Source organism: Saccoglossus kowalevskii, chromosome 4 (assembly GCF_978046115.1).
Source record: "Saccoglossus kowalevskii chromosome 4, keSacKowa6.1, whole genome shotgun sequence".
Classification (NCBI taxonomy): Eukaryota; Metazoa; Hemichordata; class Enteropneusta; family Harrimaniidae; genus Saccoglossus; species Saccoglossus kowalevskii.
In genome coordinates, this window is record NC_140644.1 from 8,733,700 (window position 1) to 8,756,440 (window position 22,741).

Genomic DNA, 22,741 nt, shown 5'->3' on the forward strand with positions numbered 1-22,741 from the left:
GCAAAAACAGAAGTATTTGGTCCAGCAGCAGCCTGGTGACTGCTACCCAAATTTGCACATCTTAATCGGCCTTGATGTAATCACAAATATGAACAGAAACTGAACCTGACATTGCATCTTGTGAGCGAAACTGTAAATGGAAAGGTAAATCAGTTTTTCGAAGTGTGGTTATCACTTGTATACCTGTAGTCTGAAAATGAGTTCAATGACAGAAAGTAAAGCCAACTTTAATGATCTTGACAGCGATATTTTATGTTAAGATATGTACATTAGATGTCAAAATTCAGTAGATAAGACTTAAGACGAATCTATGTAACAGTAGGGGACAATCCTCATACTTTAGGAGCTAATCAGCGACTGTCTTACAGTTGGATGGCAATTTCGCTTTGAAATATACCAGGGAAAGTGTTCTATGCCCTTCGTGTCCACACAAAAACGACGAATGAGGTAGATTTTTTCAGCGGTTGGCTTAATGTTACCTCAACGGATCGTTTGAGTGGGAAAGTTTGTTATTTTCTCCGATTTGTAGGAAACTGTTTCTCAACTTGTCTATTTAGTTTCAAGTAGTGTTCAAGATGGTTACCCTCGTATATTCTCATCAGTGGATTAATCGCATTTATAATATCACGCCAACTGACTGTGGCCATTTTTTTCGGGCTCAAATCATTCAAGGGAATCCAGACATGTACCAGTCTGAGGATGCGTAAAAACATTCTATGTCCCCTAATGCAATATAGACTCGCCAAGAGTGGACGCGATTACAAACCGGTGCCAGCGAGATTCGAAAGCCAACCGTTTAGTCAAAACACAAGCAGTTAGCCAATTCGCTAGCGAGTTTGCAAATTGGCTGCCCCAATACTTCAGAGACTTGCTGTAAAATTATTTTTCAAGAGCAAATTTTGGCACACATGATGCAAGTTGAAATAGAACATTGAGTAGGGTTCTAGAGGTACTTGCATTTACTATTTTTCCAGGGTAGTACCGGTACATTGTATTTATCAGGACGTTCTATGTCCAAACTGGGCTTCCTGTAAACCTACATGTACACTTATTGGTAAAATAATTTTAGCTTTGACTATATGCAATTATGCCACTTTTACCACACAAGTATTTTCTGAATGAATTTGCTTAGGAAAACAATGTAGTATTTATTATCTACTAAGGTTACATCTGTTAATACACTTAATGGATTGATTGTATAGTGCATTGCCATGACAACACTTCAACCAAAATCACACAGTATCTTGCCAATAACTGAAAATAACCTAATATCCCCAATCATGTACAATGCTCATCTAATATCCGAATAAAAAGATTAGACAAAGGAATTTAATTTAAGGAGGGACATGAGACTTTAATTGACGGCACAATTTGTTTTACTCAGTGCATGAGGTAACATTAAGTAATTATTGGATTGAGACTGAGGTAGCCTGGAATCCAGACATTTTGAGTGTCTTCCCAATGCATTCAAGAATGGCCTGGTGAATCGTTGTGAAGACTGAACCGTGCTTAAGGCCTGTCCACAGCCCTCCAGAACAATACACAAGCCTATTATTCGTAGATTTTTCAAAGTCTTGTGATATTAGACGACATCTTGTCTAAGACTAAGGCAATGATTATAAGCAATAAGTTTTTATCTGCAAGAAATCATTCTTTAATTGTTTCAGAAAAAAAGTTTTAACAGAAATTGTAACACATGATTTGTACTCAGTCACCATATCTCAATGATATACTGTTGAATAATATATAATATTTTGATGAAAATGTTTTTTTTTTGCAGTCATTAAATAGCTGCAAAGTAAATATGCATGATGTAATTCACAACTCGTTCGACATTTGCCATATATGGCGTATGAGAAAACAGCTCCATATATGGCATACTGAAACTGAAAATACTTCCCCATACATGTAGTGCATGAGGAAATAACTTCCATGTACATATTGAAAATACTTCAACGTAGGGCAAACAGAAAATACTTCCACATATGGCTCATGGAAAATGCTTCCATATATGGCATTCGAAAATACAATATGTGGTATAAGGAAAACGCTTCCATGGATGGCCTACCGAAAATACATGTAACTTAGGAAAAATACTCCTACATATGGCATATAGAAAATAATTTTGCATATGAAACCATAATTACATATGGCAAATATCGCTATAAACTTGTCGTTAGTGAATTCCTGGGTACATGAATTAACTAACAGATTAACACAGATTACTTTTTTTCCCAACACCGAGGGTTCTGAAGGTCATATCAACTACGGTACATTCACACCATAATGTAAAGGTTATTCAAATTCTCTTAGAGAGGGTGGGGGAGGTGGTCATTGTCCTTCAAAACAAGCATAGACATGGACAATCAATACATTTTTGGGGGGATCATGCCTGTAAACTCTTCAATCCAACGAATAAATAAATGAAATAGTACAGTATTTAAACACTTTTAAAATGCATCTCCATGATGTATATACAATACATTGATGCAAATGTAATGTCATCCCTGTTAGACAACTCTCCGCATAGTTGTTATTTTGCAAGAATACCATGTTCGGAGGATGAAGTGCTTGTTTACTGTGTTCCAAGGTATTGTAGACGTTGTTTTAGCATATTCTTGAGGTGGAGTAATTTTTACTAAAGTTTCACATGCCATAGTCCGTCATTCAAGTAGTGAACATTCTCTACACCAATCCCTTTGTTAATTGTTTGTCTGTAAAATTAAAAACGATATAATGAAGTTTCCTAGAAAGATAGGGGGCACATATAAGCAGAGCAAACTCCTTAAGTGATCCAAAATAATTATACTTCAACTGAATTTCTTCTTGGAAAATACTTGAATCCAAGATGGGTTTAACAGTAAGCTTGCAGTAGGAGTGAATACCCAAGAATAAGCTAACTCACTCAATTTTGTTGTTTATTTGTTTGTTTGTTTTCTATTTAACTTCAATTTAATTAGCATGTAATCAAAATCTCAATAAGGATAGGAGTTCAATTTTATTTAATATTATTATTATTATTATAGGAACTCTAAAAATATACTGCCAACTTACATATCAGTTGATGACATTTTCATCACACCAATCGCCAATGCATGCTCTTTGCCTTCTGCCATTATCGCCTGTACAATGTGGTTAAGGCAAAAACAAATATCAACCATAGATAGAGAGATAGATCATGATTATCATTCTACCTGATGTGTGGCATGATGGTTAGCATTCCCGCCCATCCTCAGTAAGATTTAACCTACCCAGCTACCTGGAAAAAAAATACTGCCAACTTGCTGGTTCTGTATGTTACTGTGATCTTGTGTGATGTTTCCGTTTCTAGTATGCTCTTTGCAACAAGAAGAGGATTACTAAATCCAAAAGTGACATAAGGAAGGTTTGCCTCAAACTTCTGCCTTTATAAATAAAGTCTAATTAAATAGAAATATTTGGTAAGTCAAAAAACAGCAGTATTAAAATAAAATCCATCAAGGATATCCAAATTTGTTGTCTTAGAAGCCCAAACTCAGAAAGCAGGTACTAGCTATCATAGGCTTGTAGTTGGGGAATGTATTAATGTGAGCCCTGCATGCAATGTGATAGTAAATATATTCATCTCTTTCTAAAATGGCACCAACTGTCACACAGTTTAAAAGGATACCACCACTGAGTCTTGCTCTGCTGGTATTAGGGTAGCTCCCGGCGATGTCAACCCCGGACACATGATATTTGCACCACTAAGAATAAACCGTATGGCTCCCCTGTCGACTCTCTGCTTAGGTAATATCATAGGATCTGAAAGAAAACTTGCACACTGACTTCTAATAATGCTACAAAAGGGTACATTACAAGATAGCAATATTGTTGGTGGTGTCGTAATCTCCAACATTCAATCAGTGGACTGCATATAAGAAGAATACAAAGCTCACTGCCTGTACATTAGACACAGCCTGTTTCAATCATTCTTTGTTCACGATGCTTAAATTTACATGGGTCCAGTTTTTTTTTGAAAACACAAAAAGCAATTTTTGTTACAACACTGGGAACACAACTTTTAGCAACTGAGTAAATGGGTCTTAATTTCCACTGCTGTCTAATCAGTGATGCATATAAAGCCACCAAAGTATGTACAGATTAAAATTCAGGGACATTAATCAACCATCAGACATGTCAGTTAATGAATGAATGAATGAATGAATGAATGAACAAGTCCAACTCACCGCTCTGAGAGACAAGTTTGCAATATGGGGATAGAAGAATTTAAAGCATACACAGCATTTGTGTAAAAGACAAGTCATTGTCAATGACACGTCCCTGTTCCGTTCATATTTGAGTGACATATACATTCAAAGCAGATCATGACCGAAATGCACCTGCATATGTACAACACATTGTGCTAAATCTGAACAAAATCCATCCATGCATGACTGAGATCCGGTTCTGGAATTGTGAAAATACGTGATTTTGATGCATTTTCGGCCTTAAAATGGCCATCATTCCGCTATTGTTAAGCAGATCATGAAACAAATGCACATATCTATTTGTGACATGATGTACCATGTGTGTGTGAAGTTTGAACTTGATCAATCCAGACATGTCTTGGATACGGATCCAGAACTGAATTCTTTAACAAAATGGCCGCCAGTCGGCCATTTCGAACTTGATCCGAAAAAAAAAAAGACGTGCATCAAGGTCCTATTATGTTTAATGTATGTACCAAATTTGAACAAAATCCATCCATGCATAACTGAGATACGGGTCTGGAATGGTGAAAATGTGCGATTTCAATGCATTTTCGGCCTTAAAGCGGCCCCCATTTGGCTATCGTTAATGAGATCATGAAACAAATGCACATACATATTTGTGACATGATGTACCTTGTGTGTGTGAAGTTTGAACTTGATCAATCCAGACATGTCTCGGATACGGATCCAGAACTGAATTCTTTAAAACAAAATGGCCGCCAGTCGGCTATTTCGAACTTGATCCGAAAAAAAAAATGACGTGCATCAAGGTCCTATTATGTTTAATGTATGTACCAAATTTGAATGAAATCCGTCCATGCATAACTGAGATCCGGGTCCGGAATGGTGAAAATGTGCGATTTCAATGCATTTTCGGCCTTAAAGCGGCCGCCATTTGGCTATCGTTAATGAGATCATGAAACAAATGCACATACATATTTGTGACATGATGTACTATGTGTGTGTGAAGTTTGAACTCGATCAATCCAAGCATGTCTCAGATACGGATCCAGAACTGAATTCTTTAAAACAAAATGGCCGCCAGTCGGCCATTTCGAACCCGATCCAAAAAAAAAAATGACGTGCATCAAGGTCCTATTATGTTTAATGTATGTACCAAATTTGAACAAAATCCGTCCATGCATAACTGAGATCCGGGTCCGGAATGGTGAAAATGTGCGATTTTGATACATTTTCGGCCTTAAAATGGCCGCTATTCGGCTATCGTTAATCTGATCATGAAAAAAATGCATGTGCATATGTCCCATATAATGTGTGATGTATGAGTGAAGTTTGAACTTAATCGGTCCATGCATGTTCGAGATACAGGTGATCCCGGCGCACGGACGCACGGACGGACGGACGCACACAGGGCAAAACATAAGTCCCCGTTTTCGGACTGCGTCCGAACGGGGACTAATAATGGTACTTACATTTATGTAGAAGCCTAAGGCAAGGGTAGTAAGGACTTTCTCTCTGTCTAAAAAAAATTAATTCATTCCCAACAGCAAATAATTCTATATGGTCATGACTGAAAATAAAACAGAAACAAATTAGAGATGAACAAAAAAATATATTACAAAACAGTACAGCACAATTAACCCCCAAAACTGTTAGTGCAGACCCATGGGGAGATGACAAAGCAACTGTTCCCATAGGAACAAGTTTGGGTATTCCTACTTTTCATTCACTTTTTTTTTCATTTAGGCAGCCTTGCTCTATACACATTATCAAGACTTTTCTACAAATATAATGTACCCAATTATATCCTGAACACTTTCCAAACAGCTCACAGTCAGCTGGTGCACACATGATAATAAAATAAATGTGATATTTACTATATGGGAGTCGCCATCTTGAATAGGACATGACACTAAATAAAGAAACAAGTTTTGAAACGCATTTTTCAGATTCCTACAAATCAGCAAAAGAATACCAATCTTTCACAGCCAAACCATCTTCGGTGTTTTATTAACCAAACCACTAAAATCGTTTTTGTGTAGAAAAATCTCTTGCATACGAGCAACTAATTACACGAAAAACATAGAACATTTTCCCGGTGTATTTGAAACCGAAATTGTCATCTTACTGTAAGACCTTTGCTGATTGGCTGCTGAGTTGGAATGCCAATTTTTGGTTTCAAATACCCCGGGAAAGTGTTCTATGTTCTGAAAAATGCAATTCACAACTTGTTTCTTTATTTAATTTCATGTTGTATCAAAGATGGCGGGCCCCCATGGCGTAAATATCGTCTTTATTTTATTACCACTTGTGTGCCAGCTGAATGTGAAACAGGTCGAGGAAACCATGGCATAGAAGTCATGTGAATAATGACCACTGAGACCTTGACATTAAATGTATTTTACAGCTTATCAAATCCGAAATTATTCTCAAACTCAGGGATCACACATATAGCGCTGTAATAAGTAAGAGAGGAACTGAAAGTACTTTACATGATATGCTATGTACATGTACATGTATTTACATATGAAAATGCCATTTGATACGTAACACTTGCTTTATCCCATTAACAACTAACTTTCTTTTTGTAGTAGTAGTTATCACAACTAATATTTATTTCTATTAACTGATAGTAACATTGTATTTCTAAAGATGCAATAAAGTTATTATTGTTATTATGATTATTATTATTATTTGAGTACAGGAATTACCAACACATGTACATGCCAAACTTACCATTTTACTACTTTTAATCCCTCCTTCTTGGGCATAATCTGAGTAATATACGGTTCTATATTGGGATACATTTGGATTATTTTATTCTTCATAGCTTTCTGGACAGATGACTTCAAGGGTGTCATACCCGAAACATGTTCTTTCTCATCAAATCTAAATGAAAAAAAAAATGCATGAAACTGTAGACGTGTAGTATTTCATTAATAGTTTTGAATACCATGGCATTCTGTTATGCGAGGGAAACTTGATAGTCACATGCCCAGTAATCTTGGGTACACATACATGTACTCAGACCCCTTGGGTGGGAAAATTCACACTACTTAAAAAAAGAGGGGGGGGTCAAATTCACCCATTCAACGAAATTGTCTCTATAACAATTAACAGAGCATACGTACACTTCATGACAGATGCGACAGTATCAATATGTAATATTTTAACGATCCACCATACAATTGTTTTATTTAAATAAACTCAAAATAAAATAGAAAATAGCTTACGAAAAATTATGTATATGAAATTTACTATCAAAACACTATGAAGTTTTGTTTAACAAATGCCGGCTGTGAGATTGGGGGTACATACACAGGCGCGCCTGTGAGTACATATGCATGTCACATTGACTGTGTGTCCCGCTGTCTTATACAGTCTATATGAAGCGTTAAGTATTAACTATTTTTGGTGATGTTCCCGTTATCCAGAACAATATCTTCCTTCAAGATGTTATCATAACCAATAAGACAACTATACTTACTTTTTAAACATGTTGATGACGTATATGCTGATTTTCTGTCTTAGTTATTTCTCAACATGGATTACTATTACCCTTTAACGACCAGTCGCAAATAGCAAATCACCGTCGCAAAACCATAAGTTTTTATGATATGCGCATGTACGGTTCTCATGCGATGTGTCAAAAAACAAAGATGGCTGCTCCCATAGCTTTCGAAAGTTCGTGGGTGAAATCCAAAGAGCGCAAGCAGAAAAGGGAAGCAAGAGAAGTCGTTTTGCAGAAAGTAAGTGCGAGTATAGAACATCTTGTCGATATAGGGAGTGGTTGATACATTTAAATTTAAAAAGCTGTCTAAATGTCGCAATAGAATGCCCTCGGCTTTACATGTCGTAAACATTGGCTCGGCTCGTCAGTCAATGTGTTCACGGGGTGACCACCGAACTCGGCCAGATTTCTACTCGGCCAGTGACCGATCACGGCCAGTGACCGTTGTGACCGTTGAGTTCGGTTGTATTCGTTCACGGCATTTACTTCGTTCAGGTAGCCGTGGTTCCGCTTTGTTTTGGACCCGGATAGGTCCCGGGCATTGCATATCAGAAGCTCAGAAACTATCCTAACCCAAAACATAGCGAAAGCGCATTTATACCTTGGATATTGTCTCGTAGGTTGTGTGTCAGTAAAAATTGTAATTACATGTACAACTTCTACGCCGTCAAGAAGTTCTACCGTCGATGGGTCGCCGTAATTCGCGATTCTGTTGCCAATTTTATAGGTATCAACTACATAGTTTTATACAGTAAAAGTGTTGCTGCTTTCGACCATGCGATAATGATGTTTCCAAATGGAATACAGTCGATCTCGGCCAGATTCTAACTCAACCACATGAAATAGACAGACTCGACAAGTTGTAATCGCCGAAGTTTGAAGTGGTCAGTGACATACGTTTACAAAAAAAAAAAAAAAAACTATATGCGACACAACATGCCCATATTCCACACTAATCAGGTCGCTGTAGTAGAGCATACAACAGCTCCAATTGTAGACAAAATAAATTTGGTTCGCTGTCTACGACATGCATTAATACAATTCTGTATTCTGTTACACTCGTTGTATACTGTTTCTGTGCATCCAAATAAGTTGGTCCGTCTTCTTTCACGTTCCTGTGCACGTCGCTTCAAAATTAGAACAAAACATGCCAGCAGCAGAAATAGAACCTCGCGCATGTCATTCATTTTTCGTTCGTAAATAGCGGCTTACCAAAGGTCACGACTAATGGCACCCCTTAGCCCGTGCTAACGACTGGCCCTCCCTGTGCGTGGACGCAATTGGGTCTAGCCGAAACGCAAATATGCTAGATAAGCCTAAATCAGCTTAAATCTTAGCCCATACTTCGTGTAACGTGAACACAACTAATGTTTGACTCACTGGTGATACATTTGTATGTATGGGTGACTGATAGAACTGTAACCAAGTTTCTCCAGTCCCCAACTTACAAGTGACTCGTCGGGTGCCTGTGATGGAGTCACAGTAGTACGCAAGTTGGTAGCTACCATTGAATGGTCCTTGTTAATGCATCTGTCTTCATCAAGTAAACTGCAAGCTTATTGGATGACAACACTTTTCTATCAAACAATATGAGTTTTGTAAAAAATAATAATATCTTTATTGCAAGCAATTATCCACTTTGGAATGTTGATGTTAAGGAACAAAATATGTAAATAAATGTATTTGCATAATGGTGCAGCTCATCAATCATGCAGCAAAATGTTCTAGCTATTGTTACTTGCTGTTTGGTGCTGAATCATGCTGAGTATTTTTGTATTCTCATTCTGATTGGTTGATTTCACTGGAGTAATAATATTACTGTATTTAATGATTTGTAGGCAAAAGAACGACATGATAGGAAAGAGAAGAAAAAAGAAGAAGCGCGACAAAAAGGTGATGATGTCTGGATGCTGCCGTCAGTGAATCAAAGAATAACAGCAGAGGTAATCTCACGCAATGATTATTGCCAGTGCAAGTTTTTGTAATTAGAACTTACTTCAATTCCGAGCCTATAAATGGGCTCTCATCTCATTGCAATAAGCTCTAGTCTTTGAATAAAATACTGTAAAATGACTTATTTTCACTGGGTTTAAATTTCGCTGATTTGCCATTTCAGGCATATTCAGTGGGTTTTAAATTCACGGTTTTGTCATTTAGATAATGTGTTCTATGCTAAATTTTACATATTCACTGGGTTTTAATTTAGCGCATTTTCCAGTCAGCGAAATAAGCTAAATTAAAACCCAGTGAATAATTAACCCCTTTACAGTATATTTATATTTAGTGCATCTTTAAAAAAAACAGTTACTCTTTTCTGTTTTCATTTTTTAATATTTCTGTCTTTCTCTAGAGATGTAAAAAAAAATGTGTTTTTTTATTAACAGGAAGAAAAAGAGAAGAAGAAGAAACACAAAAAGCATAAAAAGCATAAGAAACATAAAAAACACAAAGACAAGAAAAATGATGATGAATCCTGTTCGGTAATTCAGTTATAAATTATATATGCAACTGACAATGAAGAGTGTTATAATAACTTCTATTAGTAGCTTGTGTACTTTTTTCCTATATTCTACATCCAACTTGTCAAAAATCAGTGAAAATAAATTCCATACAAAGCTCCAAAAATGTCTTTTCAGCGAAAATTAATTCAAGCTAAAATAAAGTATTTTACAGTAAGTCATATATACAAGTATGAATTCATTTCTGCACATTCATAAACAGGAATCCGGAGAAGACGTCTGGGTGGAAAAAAGTGATTTGAAATGTGAATCGAAAGACGTGTCTACAGAAGAAGAGTCCCACACCACTGTGAAAGGACCTCAATTACCAGTAAGATAATGACAATTATATTTCTAATACAATACTTTAGAGCCTATTATTATTCAAGGATAATATCTGACGTGCGTGTCTTTATTCAAACTTGTGTAAAGATCCCATGTCATTTCTCATTGCAGAGACAAGACTGGATGGAAAGTGACCCGTTTTCCTTTGCTACATTTACACGCGACGACCTAAGGAAACAGAAAAAAGACAAAAAGACATCGGAGAGAGAGGAAGAAATGTCAGTACTTGATACTGTAAGTTGTACAGATCTGCACACTGTTTTCTGTTTCAGATGCATTTTTCACAGCACTTCTGACTTGCAGGGCTCTCATAGTATACTGTAAAACATGTTGAAAAAGCGACATACTATTTTAGCGAATTATGGTAAAATGACGTAATAGCGAAATGTTGATTTAGCGAATCTTTCTTGTCTTTGTTGATTTCACAATATATGTTTGTTGCAGTTATCACCTCCATAAAAACAAAGAAAACTATCAAGTGTAATAAGGTAGCACTCCAGATTATTATGTTTTCTGTGTTTAAAAAGTGTGTGCGCGGAGAAAAAGTCGTTGTTTGGCCGCTATTTTGATTTATAATGAAGTCATTAGCGACATCTTAAATTAGCGAATTAGTTCTCTCGCTAAATTTTCTAAAAAGACATGCTCGCGAAAAAGACTTGTTTTACAGTATTTCACCTGACTGGTTCTGTCTAACAGGAATATATTAAAGAGAGTGTGTAATACTGTAAACACCTTAATTTATACTGCTAGAAATGTATACGATTTAATAATTTATGCCAATCACCAACACCCCATATCATAAGGACCCCAGAGGATTATACCAGCAAAAATTTGTCCATGGTTCTATTATTGTACTTCTGTTCTGTTTTAGGGTTTGTATTGACATGCGTAATGCACACTACTATCTATAGAACGTTTGCTCAAATGCAATACGGCATGAAAATTAAAAGCATTGCTTGCAATTGTAAACTATAAGACTGTATTGTCCAAAAAAGCTTTGAACTATGACCCGACACCTAATTTGCTATATTAAGCATGATGTAGCTTATGTATTTACTAACTTGTCAGTACATGCACATCATGCAATTTGTTTTTGTAGAGATTCATATCAGCCTGAGCAGTTAGGCACAGTTACTGACAGTGTCACTTTAATGTTTTAAATTCAAATTTATAATTGCTAGCAGCTGAGATGCTGCATTCCAGTTGTTTATCAAAGTATTTAGGTCACGCTACCTTCACATTATTGGTCGCAGAGTGTTTTGAATGCATACAAAACATAAATTACCGTAGGGTAGCTGACTCAATGTCAGTTGTTCAATTTTCTTTGCTTTCAGCCAGGGCAGAGTAAGAATGAACTGAATCCCTATTGGAAAGATGGTGGCACAGGCCTGCCAGAGGAAAACCCACAGAAGCCGAAACCTGTACTTTCATCACTTGGAATCGGAGATGGTGGACTGTCATGGCTTAAAAAATGCTACCAGAGAGCAGTTGAACAAGCTGAGGACAGAGGTGTGCAAGTGGAAGAAGTTATGGCTGAGAGATATGGGGTAAGGAACGCCATTTTTATCATTCATAATGTCTGTATTTTATGAAGCCCATACTCAGGGGTAACAGAATAAAAACTGAATAATCCAAGCCAAGAAAAAAAAAAAACTCATCTTTTCTTTCCTCATCTTTTCACACATTTCAAAAGATGTTGGTTTCCAAACAAACGAAAGTCTTGGCTGTTTGATGTGTCTCCGAAGAGAGTTGGTCTTACTGGTAGTTGTTAAACATGGCGTGGCCCAAAGTGCCATGTTGTCAAATGTTGTTGTGGGAGGGAGCTTCTGAAGGTCTAAAAATAACTAAGTGATATCCCATCAGCTACTTTGGTTTTTACTATGGCTCTTTTCATGTGCATAGAACCAGAAACTCAATTGGTTGTGTATTAACTCTGTCTAGTATCTTATCTTTAGTGGGTGTTCAAGTCATTATGTATCTGTCATGTGACTTTAATATATCCCTTCCCATTTCGCTTATTAGTCTATGGAGAGATTTCAGGATATGATGAATGCAGCTGAGCAACACCAGCGAGATAAGTCAAATGACAGATACAAGGGTAGGGATTGGGAGAGAAATAGAGAAAGGGATAGATACAGAGACAGTGATAAACAACGAGAGAGAGACAGAGACAGCGATAAACAAAGAGAGAGAGACAGCGATAAACTAAGAGGGAGAAACAGAGATGATGAAAGGAGACAGCGAGAGAGGGGTCAAAATATGTATAGAGATAAACACACAGACAAGGAAAGATGCCATGACAACTACAGTGGTAGACATGAATACACAAGAGAGAGTCGCAGTGAGAGTAGAACTGGTAGAGATAGTAGAAGTAGTAGTAGAACAAACAACCCAATAAGTGATGATGCTCCTCGAAAAAGTGGACTCCTAAGCTCCCTGGGTGATAGGAAATTCAAGCGGCCATTCGATGAGCCATGTGATCACAGTAAGAGTCTGGCAAGCAGAGACAGTTACAGAAATGATAGTGATGTGCCCAGATGGAAGAACAAGGGATTCAAGAAACCTTCTGATGAGAAACTGGATTCTACTTCGTCTGTTTCCCACAGTAACAGGAACCGAGATGGAACTCCAGGATGGAGAAAGAAAGCATTTATAAAACCAACTGATACATCAGAAAATAAAGCTAGTGAAAAAAGTCGTAGTCCTCCGAGTGAGCACAGTAGTGAATCCAGTGATGGCGAGTCGAGTAACAGTTCACTGTCAGAGTCTGAGGAAGAAATAAGGGTGCCCTCGCCTGTCCAGATATTGACTGAAAAGGAGATGAACGAACTTGGCGCTAAAATTGTCAGAGCAGAGATCATGGGAGATGAGGTGAGTGCTCTGATTTAGTTTTGTATTTATGTTTATTTATCTGGGAATTATTTACCTATTCAGTAGTGTTAAGCTTTGTACTTACAATTCAATATGTTAATGTAACATTATAGTCTTTGTCATGTGACCATTTGTTCAGGCCTTCCCTTGAAGTGTTATTCCCATAAACACACATTTGCCACTTTGTCTTTGCACAGATTGTAAACTGCAAGGTCGATGTGATTTTCATGTTTATACCCACAGTACAGTCTATAATTTTAAACATATGACAAAGTGCACAATTATCTACTTATTAGATGGGGCTATTGCTATTAGGAGGATACTGCAACGTATTCACAAAGACAGTACAGTGAGAGTATCAACTGACCCTTAGCAGAGCTTGATGTGACTGCGCAATGTGTGTTGCATACTTGGTGATTAATTCGTAATAACATTATTTCTAGTCCCCGTTCCTGTGTAGTTTGATAACAAGGACTTATGGATTGACCTCTGTGTGTCTGTGCGTCCATGTGTCCAAACTTAGACCTGCCTGGACCAATTACATTCAAACTCCACACATACATCATATTATACATGTGCACATCAATTTGTTTCAAGATGGCCATTTTTGCACTGAAAAATCATTAAAATCAAGCATTTCTTTGCTGTTTATAAATGGATATGGTTTAAACTTGGTACATACATTGGACATTATGACATTCAAAATGGCTGAATGTTGGCTATTTTTTGTGCTAAAAAGTCGTCAAAAATCAAGCATTTCTGGCATTCCAAAACTGGATCTTGGTCGTTTATGGATGGATTTCCTTCAAACTTGGTACATACATTAGATATTGTTGGTCTTTGATGCACATAATTTTGTTTTTCAGATCGGATTCAAAATGGCTGATTGACAGCCATTTTGTTTTAATGAATGCATTTCTAGTGCCATACCTCTTAGATGCTTTGACTGATTATATTCAAATTTTATGTACGGTGTCAGAGGTACATTACTTGGGGTTTGCAACGCGCATAGTACTGTATGGTGACATCATGTCAAGATCCCATTCAAGTCTCATCTCGTAGATAGCGAGACTGATGCTACGACCTTCAAACATGAAATAGGCGGTTTGTAATAATCAATAAAACATGTATTACCACATTCATAGTGAAAAAAATTAATACATCGAAAATGTACAGAAAATAAAGTTATCGTAATCCGTCATATCGTGAGCAGCTATTTTGGTCCACCTGGACGTTCCAGTATCCTAGTTACCTCGGGCATGCGCATTCGCATTTTTCTGAGTTGGAATGCTTATGCGAGAGCGAGATTGAAACGGAATCTTGGTATCATGTCACCGGTGTTCATTATACATCATGTCATACACATACAGATGTATTGATTTGACGATATAATTCAATATGCCCAACCAGTGGCCATGCTTGGCTTGTTATACATCCGCCCGATCTTATCGTTATTTGTATGATGCCCAGAACTGAGCAAAATGGTAAAAATTATTGGAACTTTCTTGATGTGAACTTTGTTTTCCATATTTGGAATTCAGAATGAAAGATGCAGTTTTAGCATGTTTCTTCCAGTTAGTACAGAAGTAATTTGGACTCGTGAAGCCTGGTTGACGTACATTGCAAATTTGTGTTTTTTAATTATTTCATGTACCGTTCCATTTGACAGGATACAGCTTGCAAACTAAAAGCTAAATTGGAAGCTGCCAGGAATGCAAAGGCGACACAAACTCAGAGGATACAAGAACAGAAATCTAGAAAAGTAAAAAGTGAAGAGAATTCTGAAGATGAGGATGATAATACAGTTATACTAACAAGAACTGATCAAAGTGGACAGAGTTGGCCTTTAGAACAAACCACAGAGGGAGAACACAGGCAAGGCAAAAAAAGGAGAAGAAAAAAGGTAACAGTCTGACATTGAAGCAAATAGCAGGAAACTTAGAAGGGAACGTCTTGTTTACCATACTCTATTTCTCTATTTTGTTCATCACTCCATCAAATTTTTCCAGAGACTCATGGATTGATTTTTTAGTAATATATGATACGTAATGGTATACATATGTATACTCCCGATTAGTGGCCATATTTATTCTATAAATTGCCTAACACTCTACATTTACACAGTCTCTTGTGCTAACCAACTGAAACTTGGAATATTGATAACACCTGTTGGCTTAATATCACATTCATAATTTTTCAGAATTAGTTTGAAATTGACTGACTGGTGGCCAGTTTGTATGTCAAAAATACTTTTGGTCACTAAGTACAATTTTCAGATCTTGCACTGCTATGCAATTGCTTTTGTTATAGTATTTCTAGAGTTTTCTGTTCGTATTATCTACTTTTTTTGGATCAAATTGCTTTCACATTGTGCATCCAAATGGCAAAGTTAATTTCAAAGATATATTACCTATATTTATTTCATGTCTCTAGAAGCACATAGGAGTGCCCTATCTAATTTTTTTTTTTAATTATTATTGATATAAAATAAATACAAATGAGTCTGGGATGAATATTCAAGCGGTTATCTTAAAGCGAGGGAGTTGTCACCTGCGCATGCGTCAGATGGCCATAGCGTGATATTGTTTACAAATAAGCGTCTACCCATGAGCCTTTGGATTTTTAACATATATTGTCATCAGCACTTGGGACTCAATTCCTGCATGTCCGCAGGTGACGACCCTCCCACAGTTTAGTACTTTCTGTTGTCATTCTAGACGATAAGCGTGACTTTTCCTAATATTCATTATAGGTTGCCACCCATGACAGCGGTGGGAAACGGGAACGTTATTTTGCTGACGATGACAGGTACGATCTGAAGAAAATGGTGGAACGGGAAAAGATGAGCACGTCTGAAGATCATAATGCAATGTTTGCGAGATTGGCTGGCCGAGTAAGTATAGTGTTTCATGCAAATATGATGAATAATCATTATAAATTACTCAATATATATACTTAGTAACTAATGGTTAATCTCTTAAATTTAACACGAGTCACAGTCATCATGACTCCTGTTCAATGTGGGTGACATATGAAACATGTGTAAATACATTGTTTGTTTCGACAAAATTTGAATGTGTGCTGTGCAATGACAGTGGCACTTTAAAGACACAGATGATAGGAACTTAGTTCCCCCATGACCACTTCATAGTCAGGTACAATTACTGTGCAATACTGCATTTTTTGATAAGGCCACACCCAGCCTCCATTCCCCAGGGGCAATATACAAACATTCAGAAGGAGAGAAAATGCATCAAAGTACAGAATGTGTTTTTTACGAAACGTACAATAAACTCAAGTGCTTCTAAATTCTGTATGCTGAATGTGCTCAGAGAAGAATCTTAAAAAATAGCTAGAATTATAAATAAGGTGAGAGAATCGAGCACATATTTCATACAAGTGCCACCAACTGCAGATTTAAAAAAAAAGGGGAAAAAGAAACTTTCCAAAAAAATTCACAGACAGTGAATCTGCAGAGCAAGTTATTACGTGGAACATATTTTTTTTTTTTTTTTGAACACAATAATTTTGTGTGTTTCACTGAAAAGAACATTCAAAACAATTTCATATATTTTATCTTTCAGTCCTTGGAGAAAACAAACCAAGACGAATACACACTGGATGATATGTTTGTATCAAGGGCTTCTAAAGAAATGTCTAAAGCTGAGACAGAAGAGAAGGCTAGGGCTAAAGCCATTGCTGAACACAGACGACAAGCCAAGCAAATTGACAGCTGTATATACTGTTTTGGTAACAAAGACATGCCAAAGCATCTCATAGTTGCCATAGGGATGAAGGTAAACTTGTGCCATCTTTAATACACTGTTGTTACTATATCACACATGCATCACCAATACCGATAATAGCAGTGTACCACCAATAATAGAAGTGCACCATGAATAATAATTACATCACCAATAATAGAAGTGCATCAGCAATAATGACAGTGCATAACCAATAATAGAAGTACATCTCCAATAATGACAGTGCATCACCAATAACGGTAGTGCATCACCAATAACGGCAGTGCATCACCAATAATGGCAGTGCATCACCAATAATGGCAGTGCATCACCAATAATGGCAGTGCATCACCAATAATGGCAGTGCATCACCAATAATGGCAGTGCATCTCCAATAATGGCAGTGCATCACCAATAATAGAAGTGCATCTCCAATAATGGAAGTGCATCTCCAATAATGGAAGTGCATCACCAATAATAGAAGTGCATCTCCAATAATGGCAATGCATCACCAATAATAGAAGTGCATCTCCAATAATGGCAGTACATCACCAATAATAGAACTGCACCATTAATAATAGAAGTGCATCTCCAATAATGGCAGTGCATCACCAATCAATCGTTAATCATTTTCTTAATGTTTACAGGTGTATATGTGTTTACCAGTAAAGCAGTCATTGACAGATGGTCATTGTTTTATCATTCCAATGCAGCATGCTATATCGAGTACAACGTTGGATGAAGATGTTTGGAGTGAAATCAAAGTATGTATACAACTTGTTGTTATTCCCTGTCGGACATACAAAATGTAGTCCAAAACTGCGACTTGTGTTTTGGTTCTGTGTTTGTGACTGTCCATCTGTGTCCGCAAGTCGGCGGTGTCCATATTGATGGTGATAAAAGTTACATACTCTTTCTATACATATAATGTGAAATAATTTATGTTCACTTGAATTAATTTTCTCTGAAAAGACATTTTGGGTATTTTGTGTGGAATTTATTTTCACTGAGGGTTGGCAAGTCGCCTGACAAGTTGGCGTAGGTGGCGCCCTGGACTGCTGCAATGGATCGCACCAGTCCAGGGCGCCACCTACGCCAATTTGTCAGGCTAGTTGGCAAGTTGAATGTAAAATATAGGAAAAAAGGTATATTCGCTGGATTTTATTTTCACTGAATCACTCCTTCAGCAAAAATAGCGAAAATTAATTCCAAGCGAAAATAAAGTATTTTACAGTATATAAATACAGTGTAGTGACGTACAGGTGAATTATGTCTGTTTACGCCGGTTCTACGTTTAGTAAGATCTCGTAACATTAAGCTATTATTGACAACTGAAAATGTCAAAAAATAGAATGAATGTCAGCAATAAATAAAATTTAAAACTCACTGAAACATTCATTTATTTTAGTAAGTCTAGAAATTAAGATGCTACTTTTGGTCTTTGCAGATTTTTCGTAAAGGTTTAACCAAGATGTTTGAAGATCAGGACAAGGATACTTTGTTTTTAGAAACCTGTATGGATCCTAAGAAACACCGGCATATGATTATAGAATGTGTACCTGTACCAAAAGAAGAAGGCGGCATGGCACCAATATACTTTAAAGTAAAGTACAATATTTAGTCTTGGTAGTCAGAAACAGTAAACACTATTTTGATTGATACTTACTTTTTTTTTAAATATTTTTGTCCTAGTTCTTAGTTTTTAATATTACATGACTTTTTATGTGCAAATTTGCAAATGCGAGTGCTGGCGCATACTTCATTTTGCCACAGAATCCATATTCCTGTTTTTGGATTACATGACGTGTGATTCTCTTCCTGTTATAATGGGGTTTTGGCAATTTAACCATCCAACCACCAAATTTTTTGGAGTAAATTTGTTCACATTTGCTGTAATTTTCACTGAATTTTAATTTTGGACCAGACAGACAAAATGCGACATTGCTTCTAGTTTTTGATTGCAAAAGTTGAAATTATTGTCAACATTTTTTTTTTTTTGGAAAAAGGACAACAGAAACTATTTTGTGGATTGTACTTTAATGCGACATCATGGCGTCAACAACGCCCCTAAATCCCATCCATTAGTGCATGGGTCTCTGTCGGTGGTTTTAGCCTTCCAGTTGAGTCTGCAGCACACTCACCCTGGGTAGGGGTTGACACTGGTAGAATTTGAACATGGGTCTATTGTTCATAAGTCTGATGTAACAACCACTATACTGCCATTGACTGGTTTTGAATGTCAAGAATCATCATTTTTTTCTTAACGTTTTTTTTATAATTATATAATTATTTTTTAATGATTCAGTTTTCACAACGATGAATTGATGTTAGTGCGGAAAAAGTAATTTCTGAAATTTGTCATGCAAATTAATTTTATTACAGAATTAAAAAGGTTCTCCATCTATCACAATCATAACTTTTTTTTGAAATTTCCTTTTTCCAGAAAGCCATTATGGAGTCAGAAAGTGAATGGTCTCATAATAAAAAGTTGGTTGATACAAGACATAAAGATATTCGTAAATCCGTAAGTTTATTTTTATTTTTGAAATAATCAAACAAGTTTCTAAACAGTCAGCTGTTCCTTTGTATGATGTGCTCAAAATTGTTACTTTCTTGTCAAGTTTTCCAAACTAACAGATCTTCAATAGAAGTGCACATAAACCTGAAATTGTAATACGACTTATTTTTGCCAGAGATATACCTTTGTCATTCAGTGCATGCACTGCTATTAGAGCAAATGACAGTTTGGGAAATATAATTGAAATAATGGACTCAACAAGACTGATTAATGCGTGATAACATATCCGTATATATACAAATTACACTGTACATGTAGGTTTCATTCATTCTTTCTTTCTTCCAGATTCCAAAAGGCCTGCCATATTTTAGTGTTGAGTTTGGTGTTGAAGGTGGTTTTGCCCATGTCATAGAAGAGGAACATCTTTTTCCTCACTACTTTGGCAAGGTATTTTTATTGTCTTCTCAAGCTTCATATTTGAGGGTGTCATTTATATGTATATATGTGTAATCCGCAAAATGTTTAAAGTGCCTGTGCAATGCCCACCCACACGCTTCCCATTTTAGATCTGTGCCCCACTGAAATGGGCAATAATTGATTTTTTTGCTGAAAATGATTACTCGTATCCAAGTAAATTTGAGATATTTCCCGTGCTGTAGCCACGCCCACCTATCCTGAAACGGTCGACTGTTTCCGGATTTCCGACTCTCGCCGAAAGTGCGCCACCAAATGCAAAAATATGAGAGGAAGCCATACCCCTGGGCCGTACTTTTATATCACTGTGTCATTCAACGTACAACTGTACTTTTAAACGATATACCGTGAAAATAACGAGAAAAGGTTGGGGTGGACTTCCTCCTAACAGCGTCATATGCAGTGTCCACTTCACCTCAGATTCTTTTTTTTTTGAAAAACTGTCCTTGTCCATGACAAAACAACTAGGTTTTAACGAGAAACGCCGAAAATACAAAACGTTTTCGAAAAAATAGATTCCGGACCAGCCCATGATCACTGAGACGGATTTCAGAAGGGAGAGAGACATCGAGTATGTGTTTCAAATGATTTGATTTTTTTTTGCGATCCTGATTATCACTTTATAGAGACCACCCGTGTTATGTAAAAGGTAGCAGTAATTTTGATAATGACACGAAAACGAAGCGTCGGACAAACAGGAAATTACGCAGCCCTCCGGATGTTTTCATTTTCGCAGGCTAAAAGTGTCTGAATTGTTCGGTTATTGGTGTTGAATGTCGAATTCACACCTTTGTTGCCTTTACTTGCAGCTTGATCGGCGTAATAATTTACGGAATAAGAATCCGGGCTTGAGCTGTCAATGTATTTCTTTAATATGATGCCATAATCATGAAAATCACGCTAAATCCACTCTGAATTTGTCTGTATATGAGTCGCTCTCAATTATTTTTTTTTATCCAATTAAACGCCGCCATTCACGCACTTGTCCCCCTCATGACCCAACGCGTTCAACCATTACAACGCGGCAGTCATGGCCAGTCATTTATTTAGTAACTGTGTTTTGTCGTTTTTTAATTATTTCTCTATTTTATAAATCAATAGCGTCTAGTAACCTGCTAAATAACAAGACCATTCAGCCTTCAAATTTGTTTTTGTCCAATGCCGGAGTCCAGCGACAGTGTACAAACGTGCTCCAGTGACGGTGACAACCACGGTGACTAGCTACACCAGACCGGACATATTTCGCATCTGACTCAACCCCATGCAACAAAAATTGATAATGTGTGTTCATTATGGCCCATTCTTCCTCGAAGAACAAATACATAAGTGGCAATTTAGTCAAAGACGAGAAAACAGCACAAGAAATTTGCCTTATTTACACGTATCGGCAATGCAAGCTGCCCAGCGACTTCCTCTTCTGACGTCACAAGGGGAATTTCTGTATGCAAAGGAGAAGCTAATGAGGAGCCTCGTTTTAAAATACACAAAAAAAAATTTCCGTAGACTGAGTTTAAAACACATTTTTTCACTTAAAAAAAATTATTTATGCTTAGAAACATAAAAATTAATAATATTTATGTATCAATGGATAATTTTAGGCGTGAAAATAGCAGCCATTTCACAGGCACTTTAAGTTTCTTGATTGTAAGTAATATATTTATGTATTGAAGGCAACAAAAATGGTATTTTCAAGATATCTACATCGGAAACCAATAGACAAAAATCAATGAGCAGTTCCCCCTGGATTTGGTTGTGCTTGAGTCAGGGTGTCACCAAATTGCACACAAGATTCTCTGTTCAACGGATTACAAAATCAATATTAGAATCTCTTCTGCTGGCTCTCAAACAGCAATGCATGACAAGATTGATTGTAGCAGATACAAATAAATGGTTCAATCAGTGTAACTTTCAGACTTCATTTTCGCCAAAAGTTTTGCCAACAACACAACTTTTATTTAGGGTTTTTAGGCTTGTACATGTCCCAGAATGGTATGAAGTAGTTGTGCAAGTTTGTAGCCCTGCCACATGTAAATGTATTTTTGATATGAATTGCCGTTTGAGTCGTCATGTTTTTATTAGTTATACTTCTTAACTTACCGTACCTAAAATATTGTGCAAGTGAGGTGGTTCACAAAACATACTTTTCTTCAGGAGAAAATCTCGCTTGTTTACTTCACGTCAAATCTAATTCGGTATTGTGCCTTGTTTGTAGGAAGTCATTGGTGGAATGCTGGATGTGGAACCCAGGCGATGGAGAAACCCTCTAAAGCAAAATTTTGAAGACCATAGAAAGAAAGCCCTACAATTTGCTGAGTGGTGGAAACCATATGACTGGACACAACGAATTGATAGGGATTGAAATATATATTTTTCTGTAAATATAATAAAGAAATTGAGCATTTTTTTTTAATAAACAATACTTTCAAAATCTGTTTTGCATATTATTTCAAACTTTTCCCATAATGCAGCTAGAGAATTTATTTTTAAAGTAGAATGGTATGTAATGCTGTGTACGATTCGTCATTGAATTTTATAATTTAAAGGCATCTACAAGAAAAATTTCACCCACATTACTGCAACCATCCTAA

The 22,741-nt window shown here is 36.7% G+C and overlaps 2 protein-coding genes across 3 annotated transcripts; one reads left to right on the top strand and one right to left on the bottom strand.

Annotated features, from left to right (window-relative positions):
* Window positions 1–1,630: 1,630 nt before the first annotated feature.
* LOC100377517 (malignant T-cell-amplified sequence 1-like) lies at window positions 1,631–7,788 on the bottom strand. The gene is made up of 6 exons (XM_085497713.1): window positions 7,681–7,788; window positions 6,930–7,082; window positions 5,666–5,763; window positions 3,650–3,783; window positions 3,055–3,122; window positions 1,631–2,714 (listed from the first exon to the last, which is right to left on the bottom strand). Exons 1-6 carry the CDS (start codon window positions 7,689–7,691, stop codon window positions 2,639–2,641), a joined length of 540 nt encoding a protein of 179 aa, XP_085353839.1. The 5' UTR covers window positions 7,692–7,788; the 3' UTR covers window positions 1,631–2,638.
* LOC100366505 (CWF19-like protein 2) lies at window positions 7,760–22,583 on the top strand. Of its 2 annotated transcripts, none has more exons than XM_002733503.4 (15): window positions 7,760–7,942; window positions 9,543–9,647; window positions 10,089–10,184; window positions 10,426–10,533; window positions 10,659–10,781; window positions 11,882–12,094; window positions 12,570–13,418; window positions 15,088–15,321; window positions 16,171–16,311; window positions 17,003–17,215; window positions 17,809–17,925; window positions 18,609–18,764; window positions 19,605–19,685; window positions 20,025–20,126; window positions 22,366–22,583. In XM_002733503.4, exons 1-15 carry the CDS (start codon window positions 7,811–7,813, stop codon window positions 22,510–22,512), a joined length of 2,817 nt encoding a protein of 938 aa, XP_002733549.2. In that variant the 5' UTR covers window positions 7,760–7,810; the 3' UTR covers window positions 22,513–22,583. The 2 variants fall into 2 exon arrangements, with proteins under 2 accessions (XP_002733549.2, XP_085353838.1); XM_085497712.1 differs by having other exon boundaries at window positions 17,875–17,925.
* The last annotated feature ends 158 nt before the right edge of the window (window positions 22,584–22,741 follow it).